The sequence below is a fragment of the Antedon mediterranea genome, chromosome 3 (assembly GCF_964355755.1).
Source record: "Antedon mediterranea chromosome 3, ecAntMedi1.1, whole genome shotgun sequence".
Lineage (NCBI taxonomy): Eukaryota > Metazoa > Echinodermata > Crinoidea > Comatulida > Antedonidae > Antedon > Antedon mediterranea.
In genome coordinates, this window is record NC_092672.1 from 8,544,087 (window position 1) to 8,566,085 (window position 21,999).

The window sequence follows — 21,999 nt, forward strand, 5'->3', positions numbered from 1 at the left end:
GTATGTATATTATAAAAAAAATATAAAGAATACAAAGCCAAATAGTCCTACTGATAAGCATTGTTTATTTCTAATGAATTCTGCTTACTAGTACTAAAATATATATGTAATATAACTTCAAATAATGCAGGTAGTAAGCAAATCTAGCCCTATATCTAGCTTACATCAAAATGCATTTGTTCATCATGCTTGTATACTAATGTATGTAGGAATTTCTTTTCAACATAACAAAGTGTTACACCTTTCTCTACTGTATTATGTTAATTTCAATTTGAGCATTGCATTCAGATGTTTCAGCATATTTTGTTATATAAAGAACTTTTTTAAAGAAAAAATTAAAAAATATATCCACTTTTCCTTAAAGATGTAGGCCCTATTGTGCCCCTGAAAAAATAATTCTTAAAAAAACTTTTGTTGAATATTCCATTTTAATATAACATAATAGTTATCCACTTTGACCAAAAATTGGATCGGAAAAAAAATGTATTTACCTGACAAAATGTAATTTAAAGCAAAAAATGGTCAAATTAGCTGCCAGCCAATGGATTTTTAGTTGAATTTAACCATTTATTTTGTCATGAAAACATTTTTGTTTTCGTTTTTTTTCTATGGAAGTGATTAACTTTATTAAAACTACAAAATAACATATTCAAAGTCTGATTTTATTAATCTTCATTTTTTTGGGGGACAGTACATCTTTAATGTTATTTGTATACTAATTTGTCAAGCATTTTCATTAAATATTCAGATAACAGCAAAATGTGACTAATTTGTTTCATGCATATCTTTACTTTAAACTGAACTCATTATGTATTTTAATTTCTATACAATATGTTTCACTTAATTTTAGTGCCAAATACCAAAATATTTGTGACAAAAATAACGAAGAACATAAAATGCTGACGAAGTAATTTATTATTATCATGACATCATCAACACCATACTAATGACAGCTGATATGATTATTATGATAATTTAATAGAAATATTTATGCTTGTATTATTAATGGTCAATTGTGGTACTGACGGTAGTAACAATGATGGAAACACTATTATACTGATATCAATTTTTGCTATGATGATTAATATGACAATTTAATAGATTGATTGATTAATATATGATATTAATGTTAAATCATGGTACCAATGGTAGTAACAATGATGGAAACACTATTATACTGATATCAATTTTATTTTTTATTGATTAATATGATAATTTAATAGATTGATTGATTATGATATTAATGGTAAATCGTGGTACCAATGGTAGTAACAATGATGGAAACACTATTATACTGATATCAATTTTATTTTTTATTGATTAATATGATAATTTAATAGATTGATTGATTATGATATTAATGGTAAATCGTGGTACCAATGGTAGTAACAATGATGGAAACACTATTATACTGATATCAATTTCATTTTTTATTGATTATTATGATAATTTAATAGATTGATTAATATATGATATTAATGTTAAATCATGGTACCAATGGTAGTAACAATGATGGAAACACTATTATACTGATATCAATTTTATTTTTTATTGATTAATGATAATTTAATAGATTGATTGATTATGATATTAATGTTAAATCGTGGTACCAATGGTAGTAACAATGATGGAAACACTATTATACTGATATCAATTTTTGCTATGATGATTAATATGACAATTTAATAGAAATATTGATGATCATGATATTTATGGTCAATTATGGTATAGAAAGTTAGTAACAATGATAAGGATGAAAACAGTGACAATAAAAATAATTATGATGTTTATGATGATAAGGATGACAGCATATTTTTGTACATACTACATAAAGCCAACTTTTTTATAGTTTGCAGTTATAACTTTGTGACGCCATAAACTCTTTAACGATTTGTGCCTGACTAGCGTCCACCGATTCCATCAAACTATCTAAATTAACCCTTTGCAAAAATGTGTAACATAAATCTTCTTCAACGAGATTACCGTAATCTGACGGCACGTTTGTACCTATGACACGCTTCATACACCGCTCAACATAAAGCGTTCCCAACCAATCAACAACATGGTTTTCCTTTGGTATCACATGTCCTGTACTCCAACACGCAGCTTTCCAATATTGCGGTTGCCATAAAAACAAGTGAAAAATATTTGCTGCAACTGCCGCAGATAATCTCTGTAATTTGACAAAACGCATCATTCAATACAGTAGATGTACATTTTATGTGTACAGAAAGAAAGATCTTTATAGACTATTTCAGTTGATGTAAAGGTCTGTGTACACTATCAAACTTTTTTTTATGTGACAAAAAAATGTGATGTGCCCATATATGGACACGATGATATGATCAGGGGCGGATGCAGGATTTTGTGAAAGGGGGGGGGGGGCGCAACTGTATCGAGTCCACACGATTTTGAAATTAGGCGATTTTGAAAATGTAAAACCTCTAGATGGTCGGAAATGGCAATCTTACGTTAAATAAATGTATTAAAAATTGATATTTTAAATATGAAAACTGAGGTACTAGCCTATTAAAGAGTGACATTTTCCCTATAGGCCTATTTTGAGTAAATCGTCACAACAGGGCGTTTCGCGCATGTCAGAGTTTGCACGTACATGGCGGAAAAGGTGCTTTTCCAAGGCCGTCAACAGGACCTGTGATGGTGAAGAGAATTTTGTTAAATGACGCCCCAGATGGCCGGAAGAAATGGTAGGCCTACTCTCGCACATAAAATTCATGATAAATGGCACCTCTAATTTGCAGGAAAAGACACTCTCATAATAATGCAGCATGCTACCAATGATCAAAACGATCATACTTTTTCCCTCCAATAAACACACGTGACTAATTGCAGGACGATATAACATTTTGTTGCCGATTTCATTCACTCAGTATTTAGTTTTGATTGCGTTTAATACCCCTTTCACACCAAAAGCAAAACTCCGGAGACACTCCGGAGACACCCCGGAGTTGACGTCCCGCTGTTTGGTGTGAAAGGTAAAATCAAGCAACTCCGGAGTTTAAAACTGCGGGGTTGAACAGCTGAACATTCTCCGGAGAGAGCGAACTGCGGGGACACCCCGGTGTTTTGGTGTGAAAGGTACCAACATCAAAGATTGTATAGCGCCGCGTAGCGGCGCTATACAATCTTTGCCAACATCAAACTCCGGAGTGTTTCGGGTCAAAAGGTCATCCTCACACGATCACTCATTGCTTTAGTTTTATTTCAAAATACTTTAAATATTTGTACAACATATATAGCGGGTTAAAAAATAATAAGTAGTATCAATAAAACATTATATTACTTCTGAGACTTTGAAAGTAATTATTAAATTAAACATATTATTAATTAAAATGATTCTAATGATCGTCGCTATGTAAACAAACAAAATAGAGGGCGACATTTACAATTTTATTTTATAAACCCCGGAGTTGCTAGGTTGGTGTGAAAGGGGTATCTCCGGAGTTTCTCGACGTTTTGAATGGTCATAAACCCCGGGGTGTCTCCGGAGACACTCCGGAGTTTTGGTGTGAAAGGGGTATAAGTTCAATGCGAACGTCCATCTAGGGGAAGCCCTAGAAAAGGCGAGGGTGCGCACCCCCTGGATCCGCCACTGATGATGTCATATCACTACCATATTTAAGCACATCACATTTTTTGTCAAACTAATTTGATAGGGTAGATAGAGCTTAAGTCACCTGATCAGTGCACAAGTATATATCATGGACTATGTAATGGACTATATAATGAAGAAAGGACTTGATGAGTTTAATGGAGAATGGAATGAAGTAGTTACACAATAGTTTAATGGAAAATGGATGAAAGTGTTAATATAAGGTCACAATAGTTCTTTAATAAAAAAAAAGCATCAGTACATACCTCATCAGGGTCTCTTTTCAATAGCTTATGGCAAACCATTTGAGTGAGGTGATGTTTATTATCCCCAAAAGATGGCAGCTCCGACTCCTGATACGTTCTGCTGTCCAGACGTTTAGAACCAGTGTTCTGTGAAACTGAGAAGGGGTTGGGGAGGCCTACTATCTCATATGCAATGGTTGCTGCACTCCATGCATCTGATTTCTGATAATTGATAGTAGAGTGCACCCCTGGAATTGCTGTTTTGATCTGTAGGATAGAACAAATCTGCAGTAACTGAGAGTAGGTACAGTAAATCATTTTCTTGCTTTTCAAATGTCACAGACACACTTTGCTATATTATTATACCTCACAGTTTTCTACTAAGATGGTTGTTAAAAGGTCAGAGTTAAAATATTATACTTCATCTTATGGTTTAAAAACACAATTGTCACTTGGCCTAACAAAAGAAACTGAACTCTCTCTCATAAATTTAAGCAACCTCCTCTCACAAAATTAAAACCATCTCTCGCTGTTTTTGTTATTTTGTTCTTATGTCTAATTTCTTGTTTTGTATTTATATTTAAGTGTGTATGTATTATTTTTCACTGTAAACTTGTTGCACATCTCATTGAGACTGTGCCTCTGATTTAAAAGAGATACAATAAAAGTTCAGTTCAGTTCAGTTCAGAAAGTGAAACAAATTTCTGATTTTGTAATGTACCTCTGGAGCCATAAGAGCGCTGTTCCCTCCTTTGTCAACATATGAACTGGTGTATGGTAAACTCAGACTCCTGTTATCTTGGACTAAGCAGCAACCAAAATCAGTAATCACTAATCTGCAAAAACCTATTTACAGTAAATACAATGAAAAAAAAAAACAGATTTAGCAACCATTTTTAAGAAACTAATAATGGTAATGCATAATAATTGCTATCAAGTTTGATCATGTTTTAGAAACATTCAACACTGCTGTTTGTCTTTGATGGCATGGCATCAAGCAAGATGGCCAGACACTATTACACTGGGAAAAAAATGCAACTTAAAACAATGTCTACACTATCAAACTAGTTTGACAAAAAAGTGTGATACGTGCCCAAATATAGTAGTGATATGACATCACCATGTCCATATCACATTTTTTTGTCACATAAAGTTTGATAGTGTTGACAGATCTTTAGACCTACAATGGTAGTGTTGGTTGTTAAAGCAATTAGGTACATGAGAGAGCTACTAGCTAGTACTGCAGCACTTACTAAAATCGATTTGTTAAAATACAGTACCACAATAGTGACAAACATAGGAAATGCTACAGTTGTTAGTGCATTTATCATTATCATTATTTATATTATTATTCTACTACATCTATATTCTTAATTTGTACCACCTTTGATATACACATTTTCAACTTTTATTTTGAATTTGTACCTGACTGTATCTCAACCAAAATGTTATCACTCTTTAGGTCTCTGTGAGCAATGCCTTGACAAACAAGATATGTGATTCCTTCCAATAGCTGAGTTAGCATTATCATGGTTGCACACTCCGATTGTTCTCCAAAACGATTAAGATATTGCTTCAAATTCATATCATATCTAGATAACAAAATTAAATATTTTAAGAATAAAAAAGTATACAATGATGAGCAAAGTCCTGACGGATTGACATTTTTTTCTAATAAAAAAAGAAAAATATTTGTGTAGGAAGAACTCCATACTATAAAAATATTTTATTTTAATTTTGGTCACATTAGCAGTTACAGAAGGCACTCTCTACCCATCATGCTAATCTTTGTCCGGTAGGGCCGCCAGGTAAAGTAGGTGCCCGGTACCGCCAGGTAGTGTTTTATGATATAAAATGATGTCAAGTACACGTAATTAAGATGATTTAGTTATTTATTTAGTTAAATTTAACTTATATATAAATTTCTTACAGAAACAAGTTACAATCAGTTTCGTCACAACGCGTCAACAATAACAAAACATCACTTTACCACAGAGGGCGGTCTTCAGTTCTTAATCAGTATTTTGACAGTTTTTTTATGTTATTAAAATGTATAAAACATACAATTAAATCAATTAAATACCACAATAATATTAAATATTATGTTAGCATATACTTGACATACTTAACATTTTATATCATAAAACCCTACCAGGCAATACTGGGCCCTACCAGCATAACCCATCTATACAAATGAGTTCTCTTCAACAAAAACTGCCTACTGCAATCCACAATAATTTCAATTTTGTTACAAAAAGTTGACTGGGTCGTACAATGGTGCTGTACATTCAATTGTTGAATAAAATAATGCACAGCAATTGATATGAAATTAACCAATCAAATGACAAGGATACACACAAATAAAAACATTTATTAGTCACAGACACATTATCTTTTAAGCCCAAAGTTAATTAATAAGGAAAAACAAGACGTGTTCGGGGGCTGTGGTTTCCAATTTAAAAGCAAGAATAAAAACCATACAAACGTACCTCTTCATAGTAACAAACATTGTCATGTTTCTACCAAGGCCATTACTTGGATTGAGAGCAGATGGTAAGCAGGCTGGATGATGCTGCAGGATGTAGTCCTGTTGGGGATACTCATCATCAACAAACGCTCTGTACAAGTCTACGACATTTGGATGCTTTAAGGCTTTCTTTTGTGATAGTTGACTGTTGAACCAAAAAATAATTTTATTAATCAGCAAACATTTGAATTCTCTGCTACCTTTGTCACAAAAATCCATGTAAACAGAAATGAAATCTATTTTAGAATTTTAAAAACAGCATTTCACCATACGTAAAGCTCTGTGTACAATGTCAAACTTTAGTGACAAAAAATGTGTGCCCATATGGACATGATGATGTCACATCACTACCATATTTGGGCATATCACTACATATTTGGGCACATCAAATGTTGTCAAACTAGTTTGATAGTGTAGACAGAACTTTGAACACAGAATACTCAGGCATCATAAAGTGAAATCTGAGGGTTCTTGTTCATTATTGCTGCCTGTTTTATAATATGTTAAGGAGAGTAGAAATTAAAAAACCACACATTTCATTTAATAAAAAGAGTGAATTGTTGATCCAATTAAATGATTAGATACGTTTTTAAAATCTGAAAACATTTTTCCAAGACTTACAGAGATGTCATTTTGCCAGCAGAGGCAATACCATTCAATGGAACTAATTCCCTTTCATATTTACGGAGAATATCGTCCGAGTTGGAGGAAGCAAAATAGTTGAATGTCATCTATATAAAAAAAGAAAAGTCAGTCTGCTGTCATCATAGGCAGGTGGTGAAAATGTTTTACTGCATATGCAAATTAATATGCAGATTTATTTTATTATTTCTTCATTTTTGCAATGATTTCATTGTGTTGTTATTATACCTTAATAGCAATAGGATAGTCATCTTCTTCGGTATTCACTGGACTCATTTCTTCTTTGTGTTCCTCTACCAGATCCAATCTATCTTCTTCTTTAGGTCCTTCTACCACCAGATTCCATCCATCTTCTTCTTTTGTGCGAATGACCTCTTCTTCCACCATGTCCCATCCATCTGCCTCAGTCTCAACATCAATGTCTTCTTTGATGCGAGCAGCAAATATTAGTCCATTGCAGCCATTGCCAAGAGGTTTCTTGCAAAACTCATATCCAGATACGTGGTCAGGTACATCTGGTTTTGATTCTTGTTCAGTTCTCCTACACGAGTTCTAAAAATTAGAGGAAAAGATTTATTTCAGATTGCATAGTTTTTATTAACAATTTCGTATTGAAATTGGGCCAGCAGAAGATGCTTTTAAAATATAAATTCTCTTTTATTTTGTTATAATATACTAGGCTACTACTATATTAAACTTGTTTAACTTGTCTTGGTTGTTTGAGAACCCAATCTTAAAATACCTTGTCACCTGAACTTACCCTGATTTTGGAACAAAAGTCTTCATAAAATTTATCCTCCATACAACTTTTAGATCCACTATAAAGTGAGTCTATTCCTGTTCCAACCATTGAAATACCAACAAAAGCGAATAGGCCTAAAGAACCTCTGCCAAGTACCTGATCACGGGAAGCCATCAGCCTCACAGTGGCACTGCGACGCAACACAGAAGCAAACCCTTTAAAATTGGCTTCTGGGAGGGACTTGAATAGACCATATCTTTGAAAGATATTGGACGATGGACGACGAACAAGTTGCGATTCATCCCTACAATCACGTTTTTGCAGGCATTTTCGATCAGCAAACCGTCTTTGATGATTTATTTCATTTTGGATTCCACGGGCCCTGTGTTTTAGTAGTTGACCTAGTATCTGCCTGGTCCTCATGAATATCATAGTACCAAAAGACATTATTCAATTATGACCAAGCCTGGGCTAGCCCCCAGCGCTTAAAAACACTCTCTCTGTCTAGGCCTAGGTATGTAGTAGCTTATTCACACAAAACATTTAACGATACTATTACTAGGCGTTAGGCCTATAGTAGTAGGCCTACTACTAGCACTATCGGATTCCCGCACTATCTAGGGCCGGGCCTAGCTAGCTACCTAGCTAGTCCTCACTCTAGCCAATAGCAAGTAGGTAGTACATGCTAGGCTCGCCGATATATATATAAGACGTCTTCGTTTCTTTCAGTTAAATTATTGATATATAAAACAATAAACCGAGCAATAAACTAAAATAAGTCTGTATCTTTGACGTTTTCCGCCACCAAACACTGTCACAAAAACTTGATAATGATGTCATTTCCAAAAATAGCAATTACGTAATGTTCTATGGGGCGCCACATGCAACTAATGTATTTTGTGGTGATATTTTTTCGCGCCGCGGCTCTATCCAGCTATGTTCCAGGAGGACATATTCATTAATAAGCTGGTTTATAGCTGTAGCTTTAGTATCTAAGGCTGACAGTTTTGCGAATTTTGTAAACTCGACTATAATTTATAGGTCCCAGCTGCTGAACCCAAAAAAGAGTCTATGAGGGTTCACGGTTGAACGATTTTGGATTCTCGCCCTTTGTCACTTGCATACCACCGTGAAGTCACGTTGTCTCTAGAGGGTATTCAGTTACATGCCTACAGTACAGGTTGAGGTCACACACAAACAGGCTACAGCACATTGAAGTTCAAAATTGATCATTTTTAAATGCCATTTTTGAATTGGTAGATTAATATTTGTTGGCAAAATAATAATAATACATGTCTTCTTTCAAATGCTGTGTATACAATTAATTTGTGAAAAATTGGGCATGTGATTCATAATTAAAGAACTATCTGTGACTTGTATGTATTTTTGCGCTTAAAGGACATCTTTTTAATAATTAATCATAAATTATTCAAAAGAACAATGATTAATGTTAAAATGTCAAGCGGCGTTTTTTGTAAGAAATATTTCTTGTTTAAATTTCACATATTAAATGTGACGTCAGGCTTGAATATTTCGCCCGGAATTTAATCTAAACCATCAGATTAACCATATTGTCCTTATGCAGAAAAATATTACTAAATTTAAATTGAATTATAGTGAATCAATAAAAAAACAGAATGGTTTGGTTTATAGCTTAATTGATACTGGTTGATACTATGGTAATAGGCGCGCCACACTGAACAATTCTAAACGACGTGTTTAAGCAATATATTGCACTTTCAAAATTGATTATTATTATTTTATAATATAATTTATTTATTGATAAAGGCTGAGATAACAATATCAATAAGGTATTTATGTTTACATTTATATTCGTTCTCAAGCTTAACTGGAAACTGAGGACATTTGGATTAGGCTCTCTACCCTCTCTTTGCGGATAGTGTACCAAGTTTTTTAACGTGCACCATGTACACGGGACCAACAAGACAATTCTTAATGGAATATTAATGAAGTTATTATATTAGGCCTATTAATGAGCCAAATTGAAAATTTCAATCAGGGTTTTCCACTCTTTTATAATCCTGTAAAACTATGCGATTGGATACGTATGTTTATTTTTAATATAGTCTCACACGTGTAGAACTGACGAAAACCATACAAATCCACTGATGTTTAGCAGCAAATATGCTTACTGGTTCCTTTGAATTTTGAAAAGATCATTTTAGAAAAAGTCAAATGAAATATAAAATATTTAAGTTTAAACCGTCTCGTAATTGTTTCTTGAAAATAAAAAAATTGTCTGTCTTCTTTTTGTCAAAATGTATATCCTTGTTAATGCAATGGATTCGATTGGATATCATAATTGTTGCAATATGGCGTTTGTTTTAGCAGAAAACCTGATGTTTCTTATTGCAGGAATCAGGGTAATATTTTCGGCCAAAGTATGCCATTATTAACAATAAAAAAAGAAATATTTCTTCCCTACACTATGTAGTTAATAAAAGCTTTGCTTGTAATAAGATCTTTTGTGAGATGTTGTGAGATGTTTCAAAACTTGAGTTCCACCTCTCTGGGATGTGCACCCCTCCTCCCACACTCCCTCGTGCAAATTTACGCCTTGTATTAGCCAGTAACTCATGACTGACACGTGGCAGTCATGTCTTCAAATACAAATTACAGATAAAACTAAAGTCTCCATTTGTTGATTCAAGGGTTCAACTTAAATACGTTGTTGTTCATCAAACCTTTGACTTATCTTATTTTCATCATGCAACAGATGGAGTCTGCAATAGAAGTACCTGTTTTTATCTTGATAAACAACCATACGTTGTTGTTTCAACAAATGGATGTTTAATTAATTAGATAATTCCACATATCTATGGATGTTGCTTACGTAGGCCTAGCCGTAATCAACAATTAACGTAAGAAAACATCGTGCTATGGGGCAACATCCCTTTATTACCTTTCGTATCTTCTCTTAAACAAATATTAAGTTTTGTTGTTTTAATTTATTTTGCAAACTGATGACATTCATTACAGAGACATTATCTGAAAATAATTTTGATAGATTTGTTATAATCAATTTATAACCACCTGTTTGCTCACATAACGTATGCTTACGTACGCCTATCATCGATAAATAATGGTCCGAGCATCTCCTGAATGGTATTTAAGAGAGCACACCGGTTTGCCTCTCTCTACACTTTGGTGAAACCAGTAAAGTCAATATGGACCTGAGATTGGTGTGTTTGGCCGCTGTAGTCGTGCTCTGCGCTGCCGAACCACGAAGATACGATGGGTAAGTATAGGCCTACAATCTTTCATCAGTTTCCTATTTTCTTCGTTTGTGTTTATATTGATTGATCTCTAGCACCTTATAATCAAAATATTTAAGACAGGCTTATTCTTAAGCTTGGTTTCCACTAGCACGCAACGCAAGGACGTAAGCCGCAAAGCAAGCAAATTGACCAATCGCAAGCGACAGTTGGAGTAATCCATCGCTTTTGATTGGTCAATTCGCTTACGTTACGACTTACATCATTGTCTGGCGTCCTAGTGGGAAACAAGTTTAACGAAACATAATGGTCAAGGTAAAGTAGGCCTATTGTAATATTGCAATATGGGTTTAGATTCTTATATAATTAGTCGACACGCGATAGATAAATAGAGGAAATCAACTGCCATAAGAAAAAATATTACAGACTTATCGACGCATTTTTAGCACAATGTATTCCTTTGGTAATGGATGATGCAGAATGATTTTTAAATATGCCAAATGTTAAACTTTGGATTTCAAGAACAAACATTCAGGTAGAGAATACCTAAAGTGTAAACACCCTAAAACAATATGAAACAACACCGCGCTCGTCTAAGTCTAAAATTACAATACACTATCTAACTCAAATATATGGACATGATGATGTCACATCCCTACCATATTTGAGCATCACACATCAAACTAGTTTCATAGTGCGGACAGACCTTAAGCCTGAGAAAATGATTACCGGTTCTTATTAATTAACAGATACCACCAAAATCAATTTTGTATAATTTGGAGTTCTTTCATACAACAATAACTTGAACACTTGATTTTTTGTCAACTGCTTTCCTCCTTTTATAAATACAATCTCTTTAACACATTTTCTTGTTTTTTTCATCTCCTGCATATTTTATACTTGCATTAGTTTCTTTATACAATTATCTATTAATACATTTTTTTTCAATAAATCCATCCAATTTAACATCTAATAGGCCTATGGGTTTGTCCTATTTTATTTTGGCTTTGGGTTTATAAATATCTAGGCCCTATGATAAATTTGTATCTATGTTGTTTTTAATCTCTTTTAATCTTTTTTTTTTCATTAGATATTTACATAGTCTACTATTAGAGTTGCATTTGTTTTGATCAAACATATTCATTTAATAACGAACATTGCATGAATCATAAGTAAGTCACCTTATGATAAAAAGCATAAAATATTTAACGACTCGTGCATTATGTTACCAATCTTAGTACAAATATTGCACATTCCTTATGATTAGTTCATTATGAAAGACATTAATAAGATTGTTTTTATGATTACTGTGTTGTTTAAATTTATACATTGAGAATTTAGCAATCCTAAATACAATTTTATTTATATTTATTATTTACAATTCAATTTTTGTGCATAAAATCCAAACGAAACATGTTCAACTCTATATTTATCATTATATTTCGTCTCAGTTTATCCCATGGACAATTGATGATTTAAATTACCCAAAAAATTACCAATAAAAAAAAAGAACAACATTATAAATACAAGCTTTCTGACAAAATAATACCGGTGATAACTGGTATAAAGCGAAATAAAGGAAACTCTAAACCAACAACGACAATGTTGAAATAAAAGTATTGAACGATGAAGATGAGTAAATTCAAATTCAAATTAGTCCTCTTCTGGTCCCCATCATTCGACAAATGTTTTTCAAAAGAGTGAACGTTTATATACAAATATCATATAGAAATGAGTGGCAATGTTATAAAAACAAATTTGTGTGAGTATTTACATTCCATTTGGTATTTTTTGTTTAGGTACAAAGTATTTCGCATCACCCCAAATAGCGACGATGACATGAAAGCGCTAAAGAAACTGAAATCTGTTGTTGAAGATAAGGTATAGTAAACAGTTTTATTTTGGTTATCACCATCTTAAAGTGAAATCTTATTCCTGGTTTTACACCGTTTGCGTGTTGGAATACATTTATACATATTTTTTTTGTATAGATTAACATTGTCTTTTTTTAATCATCATACATTTTTACTTGCGTTTACATGCATACTTATTTTACTTATGAGAAGCGAAATATTTGTTTTATATTTTAACATAGGTAGATTTCTGGCGAGACATCAGAGCAGTAGGCTCACCTGTAGATATAATGGTATCTCCACAAATGGAAAAGCTTCTTGCAAACATTGCCAAAGAGTACAAATTGGATGTTGATGTTGCGATTGAAGACATTCAACCTCTCTTCGACGACCAGATGAAACACAGCAGAGAGATGTCCGCCAAAGGGATCATTGGTGGTGGTAGCTTTGATTATACTGAGTATCACACTCTAGACGAGGTAAATCCCGAAGATTCAGAGTATTAGAAGCCAACAAATTACTAATATGTTTCATTTTATGATAAAAAATGCTCGTAGAATGTCTTTTGAGTCTTTGGCAGTAAAATGCATTGTTTCCAATTCGAAGATTCTTAAATATTTTAACTGTAACGTTGTTGTTCCAATATTGGTCAGCACTATCAATATTTCCAATAAGTTAACTAATTTAAATTTCTATATAATTCAAGGTGTTTCCTTGCTTGATTGGTTCTGGGGTTTTAAATTTTACAGATTATAGTATATGAATAAAATATCACAATATCTTATTATAAGTAATACTGTATTGTTATCGAATACATTAGATAAACACGTGGATTGAAGATATTGTATCAACGTATCCAGCCCTTGTTAAAAAAGTACCAGTTGGAAGTTCGTATGAAGGACGTAATATTTACGCATTAAAGGTAAGCTAAAACATATCTTATTAAAAATGTATTCAATGACAACGTATACTCTATATACGTTTTGTTAATTCTCATTAAAGATAGAGTAGGGCCTACATGAACTAAAAAGACACGTGATAAATATCGAACCGGAGATGATAATGCATCCTGCGCTTTGGAAGCATTTCGAAGCAGTTTTTGTGGTTTCAAAGAAAAGCCTTTAGTACACCATTGCGCAAAATTATTTTAAAATAGGGAGAGAAGGGTCTGGATACCATCTCCAGAAAATTGTTCCCGTTTTTGTCATCATTATTGTCATGTTTATAAGGAGATAACAACAACATTTTTCAATAAGCAGTGCTGAAAATATATTTCCCCCAACCATTAAAGGTTGACAACAAAATGTGTTGTTTATTTTTTCCATTTAGCTTGGTAGTTCAAAATTAGATAAACCAATCGTATGGCTTGAGGGTGGTATCCATTCACGTGAATGGGTATCTCCAGCAACAATGATCTATATCACACATGAGGTAAGAATTAGTTTATAATCCAACTCTGTTTTCGCGTCAGCAGAAGAGAGCGATCACTATGGGCCTGCTTCTGCTGCAACTGCTCAAAATACGGTATAAAAATACGGTATTTTTATACCGTATTTTTTAGTACCCCGTACTTGTTTGCATAGCTATCCTATTGAAACGTGTGTAAAACAGCTGACAGCGACAGAAAATCAAAACACGATGTTGACCTCATGTCGCAGGTAAACAAAACAAGGTATTTTATCCACAAATACGGTATACAAAATACGGTTTACAAAATACGGTTGACAAAATACGGTTTTTTTAATGAGCGCCGTGTCCGCTGCCAAAAACCCGTATATATACGGTATTCAAAAAATACCGTATTAAATACGGTATTTATTTGGAAGCAGAAACAGGGCCTATATAATAGATTTGCAATATTTATCTATTTAAAATAGATAAATACATCTAGTCATTTTCGTCCGTACTTTACGACAAAATTGTGTATACAATAATGTCATTTCCTCATCATCTTTATGCTAGACTAACTAGGCCTATTTAATTTGTTTACGTTCAGCTTGTTTCAAAGTATGGCAAAGACACTGACATTACAACTTTGATGGATGGATTACACTTCTACATCATACCAGTTTTTAATGTTGATGGATACGAATACACTTGGACATCAGTAGGTCTATATTTATTACTTAGGCTTATACCGCAGTCAATAATACTGTAGGTTACATAAACATAGATATATTAACTTTATTCGTCAATTTTTTGAAAATTGTCTTCTTTGGCAAGATAGGATATGAAATACATTTAAAATACTTATAAAAAAGACATTACAAATATTGCAACAATTAAAATACCGAATTAAAAAGTTCTCTTAAATTGTGTTGCGTTTGGAACAAACGATAATGTAAAACGTGAATTGTTTGATTTACTAATTCTGCCATATTTACTAATTCTGCCATATTTGTTGCTAACAAATCCATTGTGTAATGAATGAAAGCGGTTTTCCATAGTTTCATTACGGTAACTTTCTTTAGATTTTTGTTTCTCGTACACATCACTAACAGTATATCTCCTTAATTTTTAGTAGTAAACAATCACATTTTGTCAGTTTTCATCAACTCTGAAATGTTTTTATTATTAAAGATCCTTACATATAATAGGCAAAGATACGGCGTATTTATAGTTAATCTAGAAACAATAAAGATGAGGAAATCTGTGATCTATGAGTATGGGAAAAAGCTGGGCAGCCTCAACCCAGATTCGAACTAGGAACCTTCTACATGATATGCAGATGTCTTTTAACCACTAAAAAGATAATTAACACTAACATTAACTTTCAGGACCGCATGTGGCGCAAAACAAGATCTCCAAACAACCGATGCGTTGGTACTGATCCCAACCGCAACTGGGATTATCACTGGAGTGGTAAGTTATAAATTACGAGGGAAATTTGTATTTTTCTTACGAGTACTCATATATTTATTACATCTAAAAAATGGCACCTTCTTTTCGAATTGGTGGGAGTAAGGGGTCAGGACCCCGATGATACGCCTCTCTCCCTAACCCCCAGATAGGAGTGCCTTAACATCACCACCCAGATGAAAAAGCAACGAATACTAAGAATAATTTAATAAGTAATGACACGTAATAAGAAAACGTAATATAAATTTGGAGATTTTTGTGGTGTAAGTGAGAATTACAATGTTTTATATTCACATTTACACCCACAGAAAATGAAACAATACAGATTCAAATTCTGATTCAAATTTTCACAGATCCAGGAGCAAGTGCAAATCCATGTAGTGATCTATATTACGGTTCTAACGCATTTTCTGAGATCGAATTAAAGAGCGTCACCAATTACATGAACCCCTTGAAGGAGGACATCAGAGTCTTTATTGATTTTCACGCCTACTCTCAGATGTGGATGTCACCATGGTCGTACACGAAAGATCTACCAGATACTGAGGACTACAACGACCAGATCAATCTACAAGCTAAAGCCGTGGAAGCTCTGACTGCAGTTTACGGTACCAAATACACGCAAGGAACGATTGCTAACACAATCTGTACGTAATCGTCCTAAAAGTTGGTTCCCATAGGACGCAAGGACATAAGAGCAACGCAATTGATTTTACCAATGAAATGCGATAGTTCGAATAATCAATCGCTTGTCATTGGTAAAATTGCTAATGTGCTTGCGTTACCCTACTGGGAACTAGGCATTGTTGGGACGTAATACAAGGACGTAAACACAACACATGTAATTTTACCAATCACGGCGCGATAGATAATCCGTACTGTCGCTTGTCTATACTAACTTTCGTTGTGCGTACGTTGTCCTTACGTTGCATCCAAATGGGAACCAAACCAGAAAAAAATCATTCAATTTATTCAATATAGGCCTACGGTATTCCGCGGCACAAAATAATGGATTTCCGGAAAAAAACAAGAACACATGCAATGAAGGTCAACATTAAAGAAAATTAAAGTTCAATAAAACTATTTCTAACATTTAACCATCATTTACAACCGAACTGTTTTAATCTCCGTCAACAAAAAGTAAACTGTGGCAGAATAACTTATTGTTTGACTGATATGTCATTTGAAATTCATAAATTACAAATAAATTGTCTTTATATTTTTTTCAGACGAAGCATCTGGGTCTAGCATCGACTGGGCTTACGGTACACTAGGCGTTAAATACTCATATGCCGTGGAGCTTCGTGATGAGGGAACATATGGCTTCACCCTACCCGCTAGGTTTATTGAACCAACAGCTATAGAAACGTTCGAAGCGGTAAAAGTGATTGCTAACAAAGTTAATTACTAATCACGCCTGATTAAACTTACTCTTCAATAAAAACTCTCGATTATACTTCATTTTCTTGTTTGTATCCAACTCTGTTAAATGTCCGGCCTCTAGTAGAAGTACTATCTACTATATGGAGACCATAATAATATGAAACAATACTTTATTTTGTCGAATTTGACATGGTATTTGTGGGCCATTTAGGATACGCATCATACCTACAATTAAATTACATTATTATTTTTCTCTTGTTAAACTATAGACACTTCAAATAAAACTGAATTACAGATCATAAAACATGACTGTGTGTGTTTTAATGTTTACTCTCCATTTACATTCCTAAAGACATTTACAGAATTTTTCTTGAAAATGCCCTTAACCAGTTATTATAAAACAAACAGCAAAAGTAGAAAAATTTCGAATTTCACTCGAAGTATGATTTTATTTGAGTATTCTGTGATATATATAAGATGAATTTATGTTTCGTTTTTGCTTACATGGATTTTCGTGACAAAGGTAACGCCCACCAAATTCAAGAGCAGAGATTTGAAATGTCTGCTGATCAATAACATCTTGTTCGCTAAATTTTTGAAAAATTGATTTGCGTTTGTAGATTTTCAAAATTGTAGTAGCTTGATAACTTTCAACAAGAACTGGTTTGAACCCTTGCGCCGTCGGCCCTCTAAGACAGGTACCAAGAGTAGCTACCGGGGCGGTAACATTGTACACAACACGATAATAAATCGAATTGATGGTAAACGATGCAATTCCTTTACAGCCATCGATCGAATTAGTAAGAAGCGAGTTGTCCACTCGGAGGTCTAGTTCAATGCTTTTGTTGTAGTTTCTATAACCAAATAAATGAGCAGGAATATCTACGTAACCAACAAACTGAATTACTCCGAATGAACCAGAAACAGCAGCACCTGGTTTGACGGCCTGAGTCCAGACCCATGCGGGTGGGAAACCTTCACCCCAATTCTTCTCCTGATGCATAAACGCAGAACCGTGGATTGTCTCACCACTTGATGTATTCGTCCACGTGTATTGACCGAACGTATACGGACTGTACACAAACCAATGCAGAGGCAGAAACGGTAGTTTACCAAGCCAGCCTTCAGGACCTGAAGTTAAAAATGAAAGACATACCTACGTGTGAAGAAAAAATGTATAAACTACAAATATTTATTATGTTTTGATAGTTCCTGTATAACTAATGATGATGAAACTGCGTACAGAAATGAGGTCACGCATGTTATTAAATGGTACTCTGACAATCATCTTATTTTAAATGCTAAGAAAACTAAAGAAATGATTTTTGACTTTTGGAGAAACAACAAAGATATAGAACAATTCATTGTTAACAATGAATGCGTATCTAGAACAACAGAGTACAAATACTTGGGTGTAACTATAGACGATCAATTTAGTTGGAACAAGCATACCCAAAGTGTCTATTCTAAAGCTAGTTAACGCCAATTTTTTCTTAGGAAGCTGAAGAAATTTAATGTTTGACAAGATACGCTGTTCCTATTTTACCAAAGTGTAATCAAATCTGTTATGTTCTGTTGTATTGCCTGGTATTTAAAATTAACTAAGAAAAACAAATATTTAAAATAACTAAAGCAGCATATAAAATAATTGGCGTAGAATTTGAAAGTATAGGTAATCTTTGTGATAAAACGGCTCTTAATAAATTAGAAGGGATAATTAAAGATGTGACTCATCCACTAAATAGTATTGTAATTTTTAATATATCTGGTAAAATTCGGCAATGCAAAGTTAAATCCAACCGTTTTAGAGACTCTTATTTCCCATATGCTTGTCTATATAATGTACATTTTCAAGAGATAATTAGTTAAGGTGTTACGTTTTTATATATTGTGTTTTAAATTGTATTGTATCTCTGTTTGTAAGCTCAGGAAAATAAATTTCCACTAAGTAATATTATGTGACAATAAATTGAATCTTGAAATATAATTAATTAATTGTCATTTGTTGCTCGCTGTTTGAAAAATACGTCGCCTTGTAGCCTATCCCTGCTGTATTACTATTTAGAACAATCAATTTGGAACTGTTACGCCTCACATTCAGCTGCGATTATGTCGTATATGATGCCTATATAAATCAGTTATGCCATTGTCACTTTATTAGTCACAGTGGTTTGAATGCTGTTTTTTTTCACAAACAAGCTCCAATTATTTACAATTTACAACAATTACATTTTTTCATTAGAAATTTTTGCGTTTATAATGCTACACATTGCTGTTTCTGTACGATCTTCTATCATCTATGCGATGGTAACACAAAATGAGGTAAAAAGAAGTCAATGCTACACTACTTTTTATAAATGTACTGAAAACACTAACAAAAATATTTAAGAGATCTTTACCTGTGCCATCACTTTTCCAAAATGTCGGTTTTCCAAATTTCCCCTCAAGACGAATTTCTTCTATTGTAAAATCAAAATTCGTTTGATTTTCTGAAACATTGAAATACCCATTCTGTGTAGCTTTCCATATAAAGTTTGCTGGCGGTGGACTGTAAAACGCAGGGTTCCTATCGACCTCTTTCGTTCCATTCAACTTCACCGATATATCTTTCAAATCGGGATATGCTTCCTTTGCCGAGATAGATCCAGTACAGTTGCTGCTTTTTAGAATTCCGAGATAGGTTAACGGATATTCTGTGTCTGTGTAGTTAAGTACACGCCCGAAAAGAACGCCATAAGACTGCTGCATATGTTCATCAACAAGACGAGCGTACCAGCCTTCGACAAATGGACCTTCTTCTGGAAAAACATGCGGATCATTTTGGTTTCCCTGAGCCAAGCACAGAATAACACTCACTATAACAATATACAACATGCTTACGGTCTTATTAATTTGCACTGTTTAACAGTAGAATATCAAGCTTATATTTAAACGTGGCATCAGCTGATATATAGTTTAAATGTTATCAGTAAAAAGTTCAAGGTTTAATACAATTGCAAATGACAAGACAAAACGTGGTAATTTAAAGTGATACGTCATTTATGCGGAGAGTACATTATGTAACGATGTAGGCCTATGGAAAATGTAGGCCTACAACGCGCGCTTCCAAACCGAAAAAAAGAAAGCCACTCAGAGAGTGCATACCTCCACCTACTGTAAACTTCTCCTACATAAGATTTCTCCGGGAAAAAAAAATTATATATATTTGTGTGTGTCTTAATGCTGTGTGCGATTTAGGCTAATTTCACTACAAGCATGTGTATGCGAATTTGGTGTAATGGTTATGTAACCAGGTTATGTAACAAGCCTTTCAACTAACAATAGATTCTGTTGACTAACAGCAGAACAGCAACGCCAAAAACATACGGGTGAATTTGAAAAGAAATAGGTTTTTTAAAACTACTCGTATCAAAAAACCTGTAAATTAAATCAATTTATGTTTTAAAATTACAAATCATAATAACTCTTGCCTCTTGGACAAGTAGTTTTCGGGAAACGCAATTTCAGTTTACTTGTTATTTTAAGACTGCTCGCCGGGCTTTTGAAAATTCTGTCCTATCTTTTAACACTAGGAGGTCTGAAAATTATACTAAAAAGTGATCCAGAATTGGGAGCGTGGTCCGGATTGCCTTGACCACATATCTATTTGTATTTGTAATATCATTTTGGAAAAGATCTTGTAATTACTTTTTAAGTAATCCTGCTAACAAACAAACACAAGACAAGCGCGATCGACTACATATACCTCCTTGGCGGAGGAAAACTATAGGATGGCCATTCATGCTGCCTTGATAAAAAATAACGTCACGATTTGTAAGAGCATGATGTCGATGTTATTGATCATGACGTCATTTGATTGGATTTAGAAACAAACTGTATCATGTTTATCAAAGACGCATACGTTATCCTATTGTAGTCCAAACATTTCTCATTTATTTTGTTTTATGTAAGAAAAATCTATTTTTCGCCGTTCGTATAAATAGCTAAATTCATAAATAAATTAATTAGGCCTATAAATAATTGAACGGTTCACGGACGTGTGAACGGTACCTTAATGACAATAACCATCTCTCAATTGCCGCCTTCAACGAGTTGAAGATTTTGCAACTTATATGCCTACTAGAAATAGTGTGAAAGTGGCTGTATGTGTGAACTAGTAAACCGAGGTAACTCATAATCGTCTCAAAAGATGTAGGCCTACTAGGTGCACACGAGCATTTTGTGTTATTACTGGACCAGTGGATAGTCCTACCAACAGAACGAGGTGGCTCTAACTCTTGCCGATATTAATTATGGCTACAGTTACGGTTTCACTGTCTTAAACAGTCTTTTGAATGTATATTGTTTCCTTACCATGCAAATTCAGCAGATTTGCTGCCAATTGGTTTTTTTTTAATAAAGAAATAAAGAAATAAAGAAATAAAGAAAACGCTCGGAACTTACTCATTAATATTAATAATAATAATATACAGATTTCTAGAGCGCACTTCGCCGCCAAAGGTGTGCTCAAGGTTCACACTATTTAGTCTTCATACAGTAGCACTTTGAAAAAGGCGCGATTCTAACTCGAACCCTTCTGCTTGATATGCAGATTTAACAATGGGGCCTTCCCGTTTATAACACCCTTATTCTCGCAGATTTTCTCATCTTCCTTGTTTATTTATATCACCGGGTGGTTTGAATTTCTTCTAATTTCTGTAAAATTTAAGATAATTATTGATATAAAAAAACAATCTTCATCCAAACTGAAGTTTATATCATGCAGTAGTTATTTTATATGGTTATTTATTTAGGGCCAGGTAATAATACTGCTCCTCAATATCTAATATCTATAGAAAACTACACGGTTTTTTCTTCATTTTGTTATTAATCATTTTCACTATTAATCAATTAACAAAA

At 33.6% G+C, this 21,999-nt stretch overlaps 3 protein-coding genes across 3 annotated transcripts; 1 reads left to right on the forward strand and 2 right to left on the reverse strand.

Annotated features, from left to right (window-relative positions):
* Positions 1-48: 48 nt before the first annotated feature.
* On the reverse strand, positions 49-8,587 carry LOC140044770 (serine/threonine-protein kinase Pink1, mitochondrial-like). Its single transcript, XM_072089421.1, has 8 exons — positions 7,788-8,587; positions 7,256-7,579; positions 7,007-7,116; positions 6,348-6,530; positions 5,284-5,450; positions 4,580-4,704; positions 3,880-4,125; positions 49-2,173 (listed from the first exon to the last, which is right to left on the reverse strand). Exons 1-8 carry the CDS (start codon positions 8,214-8,216, stop codon positions 1,844-1,846), a joined length of 1,914 nt encoding a protein of 637 aa, XP_071945522.1. The 5' UTR covers positions 8,217-8,587; the 3' UTR covers positions 49-1,843.
* A 2,370-nt stretch (positions 8,588-10,957) lies between these two features.
* Positions 10,958-17,128, forward strand: LOC140043986 (carboxypeptidase B-like). The gene is made up of 9 exons (XM_072088470.1): positions 10,958-11,028; positions 12,805-12,886; positions 13,101-13,337; positions 13,679-13,780; positions 14,188-14,289; positions 14,855-14,965; positions 15,636-15,720; positions 16,071-16,364; positions 16,947-17,128. The coding sequence occupies exons 1-9, from the start codon at positions 10,958-10,960 to the stop codon at positions 17,126-17,128; spliced, it is 1,266 nt and encodes a 421-aa protein (XP_071944571.1).
* A 308-nt stretch (positions 17,129-17,436) lies between these two features.
* On the reverse strand, positions 17,437-20,026 carry LOC140043521 (uncharacterized). Its single transcript, XM_072088046.1, has 2 exons — positions 19,500-20,026; positions 17,437-18,231 (listed from the first exon to the last, which is right to left on the reverse strand). Exons 1-2 carry the CDS (start codon positions 19,972-19,974, stop codon positions 17,549-17,551), a joined length of 1,158 nt encoding a protein of 385 aa, XP_071944147.1. The 5' UTR covers positions 19,975-20,026; the 3' UTR covers positions 17,437-17,548.
* Positions 20,027-21,999: the final 1,973 nt, after the last annotated feature.

Bases quoted from the DNA above. Each gene is read 5' to 3' on its own strand.
- LOC140044770 (XM_072089421.1), bottom strand. From the start codon at position 8,216: ATGTCTTTTGGTACTATGATATTCATGAGGACCAGGCAGATACTAGGT. The intron at 6,531-7,006 runs GTAAGTCTTGGA...TTGGTTCAACAG, and splicing joins GCTGGCAAAATGACATCTCT to TCAACTATCACAAAAGAAAG. The intron at 4,705-5,283 runs GTACAAATTCAA...TACTGTAAATAG, and splicing joins TTTGGTTGAGATACAGTCAG to GTTTTTGCAGATTAGTGATT.
- LOC140043986 (XM_072088470.1), top strand. From the start codon at position 10,958: ATGGACCTGAGATTGGTGTGTTTGGCCGCTGTAGTCGTGCTCTGCGCT. The intron at 11,029-12,804 runs GTAAGTATAGGC...TTTTTTGTTTAG, and splicing joins GAACCACGAAGATACGATGG to GTACAAAGTATTTCGCATCA. The intron at 15,721-16,070 runs GTAAGTTATAAA...AAATTTTCACAG, and splicing joins CTGGGATTATCACTGGAGTG to ATCCAGGAGCAAGTGCAAAT.
- LOC140043521 (XM_072088046.1), bottom strand. From the start codon at position 19,974: ATGTTGTATATTGTTATAGTGAGTGTTATTCTGTGCTTGGCTCAGGGA. The intron at 18,232-19,499 runs GTAAAGATCTCT...TTTTAACTTCAG, and splicing joins TTGGAAAAGTGATGGCACAG to GTCCTGAAGGCTGGCTTGGT.